This window comes from Clytia hemisphaerica, unplaced genomic scaffold (genome assembly GCF_902728285.1).
Source record: "Clytia hemisphaerica strain Z4C2 unplaced genomic scaffold, Clytia hemisphaerica genome assembly, whole genome shotgun sequence".
Classification (NCBI taxonomy): domain Eukaryota; kingdom Metazoa; phylum Cnidaria; class Hydrozoa; order Leptothecata; family Clytiidae; genus Clytia; species Clytia hemisphaerica.
Genome location: NW_027103571.1, coordinates 28,378 through 34,000, shown reverse-complemented (window position 1 = coordinate 34,000; position 5,623 = coordinate 28,378). Strand labels below are relative to the sequence as shown.

General features: G+C 35.2%; 1 protein-coding gene across 1 annotated transcript; it reads left to right on the top strand.

The window, feature by feature from the left end:
• The first annotated feature begins 1,735 nt into the window (after positions 1-1,735).
• Positions 1,736-4,067, top strand: LOC136801069 (uncharacterized). The gene is made up of 2 exons (XM_067057694.1): positions 1,736-1,967; positions 2,488-4,067. Exons 1-2 carry the CDS (start codon positions 1,757-1,759, stop codon positions 3,621-3,623), a joined length of 1,347 nt encoding a protein of 448 aa, XP_066913795.1. The 5' UTR covers positions 1,736-1,756; the 3' UTR covers positions 3,624-4,067.
• Positions 4,068-5,623: the final 1,556 nt, after the last annotated feature.

The following is a 5,623-nucleotide window of genomic DNA, read 5'->3' as shown; positions in this document are numbered from 1 at the left end:
ATGTATCATGATTCAAGTCGACTGACATAATTATACACATAATACATGCTACAAGTTCTGCCTACGGATTCTCAAGCTCGGCTATAATAAAACTATTACATGTTAGTAGCAGACCCGACTGACCAATGTCATGTAGCAGGTTGAAACATGAGTTTCTGCTGGAAAGATGCAGTTTGTTTTCAAGTTAAATCTTCAAAATAAAACAAACTGTGTGGGTTTCTTTAGTTCCAAACAACCTACCAATAGTTTTGAAACACTCCATAATAAAGGAAGGTGGCTCTTCTTGTAGATTGGCTTTCTGAACACGATGTGACATGAAAGTGAAGAGACATGATTTGTTGGTTTTTGTTTGATTTGTTGACTCGTATATCTCATGGCAAATGGGATAGCAAATGACTTTTCATGTATTGCTTGGCTCTACATATGATACCTCTAACTTTGAACACCTCCAGAATGCTGAAAAAAGCATTTTACGAGATGAGTTTCAATTATAATTTTCATGGAAATTTTTAATCGACAGATTTGGCTTGGCGTTAGTTTTGTTTGGTTAATGTTTGGTATCGTGATCATTCAGGATCATTAAAAGCGATGAAATGCCACACAGTCACTCTACACATGATGCCTCCAGCCATGATTGGTATCAGAATGTTGGAAAAAAAACATTTTACGAGAAATTGTCGATAGAAGTTATATTGACTTAATTTTACAATTTTGGCGGTGTGGGTTTAGTTGGTTGATAATGTTTACACTGTGGGATGGTTTTCAAAAAACTGTTTCTTGATTCTTGTTTGTTGGAATTGATTTCCAAAGAAAATGAGAACCTTTTTTTGATAAATACTTTATTTTTTTCATGAATCGAAAAAACCGTGTGGATAGTAGTATGTCTTGTAGTAACCAATGCAGTGTCTGTTTTCAAATTTTGAAAGCTCTATACCTACTGAATTGAAGCTCTGACTAGCTCTGTTTTTAAAACTTTGAGCCATGTTTTTTTCTTTGTCTGTTTGTTGCTATTAAAGATAGATTTTTAAATTGTCGTGATGTAAATTTATGGTAAAGTTTTAGTTTTTGAGTTTAGTTCATCAGTAGTACATACAGTAGTATTTTTTCAGTAATCCTTTCTTGTAAATATAGTAACATTTAACCAGACTCATTGCCCTCATTATATTCGAGTTTGTATTTTTTTTAGGACTAATAAGTACATATTTTTATACACCAAAACAAAGCAAACAACATGCCAGTTCTTTCTGGACAAATATATTATACTTTATTGTGTGCTTTGAGTTCTATTTTAATCAACCCTCTCAACATCTTTCAACTATCATTTAGGAGTATAGAATGGGCTTCCATAGTACCATTTTCTCTAAGTATTTTGTGCAAATTTCAACAAAGTAGATTTCTTGACTGTCCTTGTCCCTTATGTTAAAGTTGTTCTGATGGAGGACATTGCTATTTTTGGTAGCCTTCACATATCAATAAGGAGCTTTGGTGTAAATGTTTTTTCTGACGAAATCATACTAATCTGAAACTATTAGGCCTTTATGAACTTTCTAGAACAATGATCTTGCTCCAATCTTGAGAAACACTGGAAAAATAGGTTAGCATTCCCTGCCATAATTTCACAGATTTCCTCTGCTTTCTGCTTGAAAACGCTGTCTTATATCCGAAAACGAAAGTGAAACTGTGAAAACGTCCGCAAATTCGGGCCCAGTCCTCTTCCGAGACGGAGGCTAATGCGAAATTGTATTATTCTTTGACGATGGGTGCTTTGTTTTTATCGGCAACTCTATCCTCGATTGTGATTGGTCGATATATGGATCATTATCGTAATCTTCGGAGCACGGCTCTGGCGATGGCTTGGTTTAACATTGCTGGTAATTTAATATATTTGATACCGGTTTTAAACTGGTTCCCAATCTTTGGTCGATTTTTATGTGGAATAGCAGATGGAATCAAACCAGCTTATCAAGGTTAGTCAAAAACCAAACTCGCACTCAGGCCTTTTGTTCGCCTTTTATGATGCTCATAGTGCCACAGATTTATAAACCCCGAAGTGCTAGATGTCGTACTTTAAGCTCTTCCAAGTAAAAAAAAGTGAATATCGCAAAGAATATTGCTGCTATTGTTTTTGAAAGCCCAAGGAGCATCTAACTGGTCAAGCACTGAACTTCTATTGTAATGTCACGTGACCTAGGTATAGAATTTCCTACCTAACCTTGGCATATATAACATTTTTTGAAAATTAACCCCCCTCGGACATTGTGACTTTTGACCTCCTGGACAGCAGGTCCCCGGACAAGCATGACACTAAAAATACCCTCAAACAGAGCAAGTTTACCCCCCGGACAAGGCAAATTTTGTTGATTTTTCACAATGCGCCCGAACACTATATCCACCACCCCCCCCCCCCCATGTACAGACATTTTTTGGAAGAGTCCAAAAGAAAGATGTTTAAAAACATGATTTAATTTACAATCATTCTATTTTTAGGAGAATTAACTCGAACATACCCTTCTAAAGAACTTTCTGTACTGGTCACAAAGATACAAACATTAACCATCATTTGCCACGCCTTAGCCCCTGTGTCACCTATCATATTCAAATGGGTCAACTTCAAATTATTTGGGCATGAAATCAATCAATACAACTGTGTTGCTCTGTTTCTGGCTGGGTGCACACTAACATACGGGGTCGCCGCTTACTTCTTGTTAACTGATTTGACTAAAAACCCTGGTTATCACGTTTACTTAAAAGTCAATCAAGAACTCAGTGTAGGATCAAGAAAATCAGTATCTATATGTCAATTTAGCGGTGACAATATGAAAAACACTGATATATCAAACGAAGAAGTTTCAAAAGAAAGTCTATATTCGTCTAACAAACCAGAGGCAATAGCAAAGAAGGACCATAGTTTATATCCGTTTACAGAATCGGAGATAATTGGAAAGTATGACCAAGCAGAACTTCTACCAGTAGCTAATAAACCAGAAATTGTTGATCTCAATCCGAAACCGTTAACACTAACAGAGCTATTGAAAAATGTGGACGTTCTAGTTCCACTGTATGTAATATTTTTAATCAATATTGTTTATGCTCAATCTGAGTTAGTGATTAACATTGTAGCTGTTAATCTATTCCATTGGAGCATCCAACATCTGAGTATTTTGACCATAACAGTAGTTATCATTGCAGTATTAACATTGAAATATATCGAAAGATTCAACACGTACATTGATGCGTATTACATGCTTGTGTTATGTACGACTGGAAACGCACTTAATCTGACAATTATTCTTCCTTTAGCTAAGGAGTGTATTGGAAATGACGCTTTGAGGAACGTTGCAATATTTATGACACAGTGTTTTAATATCCTGTTTAGCTATCCTGCAACTGCTTTTACAACTGTCATTCTCTCTGTAGTGGTAGACCATCATTCAAGATGTTCTGTGTTAGGACTGCGACAAATGGCAATGAAATTGGCGTGTTTTTTTGGATATTTTTCTGCTGCTTTCTTGTTCATTGTTATCGATAAAGCGTATATCATTTTGACATTATTTTGCTTGTCAACCTCATTGGTTATGTTAATTAGGAGTCTATCTTTTATTTTAAAGTATAAAGAGTTATAAATTATGAAAAGTATTGTTTGGTGATCGATGCTGCAGATATCACGGGTGTCGAAACGCCCGTCATCCACCCGCGAATTGATGGATGGGTACTGGTACTCAGTCCCTGTCGTTTTGAATTGGATAAAACGTGAAAATGAAGCGAACAGTCAGATAAAATCTCGAAATGAAGCAAACAATGCGGTCAGGCCAGGAATTTGTAACGTATATGGTAGCTACAATCCTAAACAGAACTGTTTGTCCACCTTCCCCAGTATCAATGTTGATGGTGAGGCGAGTCTGAACGTGAGATGAACGTGCGAAAATTCAACTCCAACATTGATTTTGGGAGGAGTTGCCGGTGGAAAAGGGTCATGTTCGGACCGAGGTTCGGATACCACTTTTGAGAACGATATATCTTTTTACTTGCTGTTGTGACGAAATATATTAAGCAGATATTCGACAAGAATTTTTCACGTTAAATATATGGTTTATCGTTCACCAATTAGGGCGAGACCAATTCAATTTGTTGTTCAGATCGTTAGCAAAATATGGGTCGGTTGGTCGGTAAAATAAGAATGAATTTTTCATTTATCAGGGTTGGTAAAGTACCGAAAATGTTTTTCAAAAAATATCTGGATCAAAATTTCACTTTTGTTATCTTCGATATCTAAGATCAGAATAAAATCTGAAAGGAAATGCTTGATTTTCTAAATTTTTCAATACTTAAATTACGAAAATGAGAAATATAATGAACCTAAATGGTATCTGCACGAAATTTTGCTCACAAACTTGTATTGGTAGGAGAAGTGTTTCTGAAAAATTTCATCTCGTTTTGCTGACGTTAGCACTTTTTATAAGAATATTTCTTAAATTCGTAATTTGAGAAATAAAATATTTCTCAAAATACTAATTTAAGAAATATGCTAGTAACTTTTGATTGAAAAATGGCAGCAAATTCAAATTTTGCAGTCTTGTACCACATTATACTCTGGAGTCTCGGTCCAAATTTGAAATCAATCCGATGACGTCATTGACTTATATGGTAAAATCATCATTTTCGATTTATGCAGCCAAACGTGTACACTTGGCCAAAAGCTAGAAATGGCCATAAATTCTGAACTAGGAATAGCCAGTCGCCAAAATTTTGCTCACAAGCTGGTATTGATAGGAGTAGGGCTTCTGAAAAATTTCATCTCGTTTTGATGACATTAGCACTTTTTATAAGAATATTTCTTAAATTCGTAATTTGAGAAATAAAATATTTCTCAAAATACTAATTTAAGAAATATGCTCGTAACTTTGGATTGGAAAATGGCAGCAAATTCAAATTAGCAGTCTTGTACCACATCATACTCCGGAGTCTTGGTCAAAATTTGAAATCAATCCGATGACGTCGTCGACTTATATGGCAAAATCATCATTTTCGATTTATGCAGCCAAACGTGTAAACTTGGCCAAAAGCTAGAAATGGCCATAAATTCTGAACTAGGAATAGCCAGTTGCCAAAATTTTGCTCACGAGCTGGTATTGATAGGAGGAGGGCTTCTGAAAAATTTCATCTCGTTCTGCTGACGTTAGCACTTTTTATAAGAATATTTCTTAAATTCGTAATTTGAGAAATAAAATATTTCTCAAAATACTAATTTAAGAAATATGCTGGTAACTTTTGATTGAAAGATGGCAGCATATTCAAATTTTGCAGTCTGGTACCACACCACACACCAAAGTGTGGGTCCAAATTTGAAATCAATTCAATGACGTCATCGATTTGTATGGCAAAATCATCATTTTCGATTTATGCAGCCAAACGTGTAAACTTGGCCAAAAGCTAGAAATGGCCATAAATTCTGAACTAGAAATAGCCAGTTGCCAAAATTTTGCTCACAAGCTGGTATTGATAGGAGGAGGGCTTCTGCAAAATGTCATCTCGTTTTGCTGACGTTAGCACTTTTTATAAGAATATTTCTTAAATTCGTAATTTGAGAAATAAAATATTTCTCAAAATACTAATTTAAGAAATA

Bases quoted from the DNA above. Each gene is read 5' to 3' on its own strand.
- LOC136801069 (XM_067057694.1), top strand. From the start codon at position 1,757: ATGGGTGCTTTGTTTTTATCGGCAACTCTATCCTCGATTGTGATTGGT. The intron at 1,968-2,487 runs GTTAGTCAAAAA...TTCTATTTTTAG, and splicing joins AATCAAACCAGCTTATCAAG to GAGAATTAACTCGAACATAC.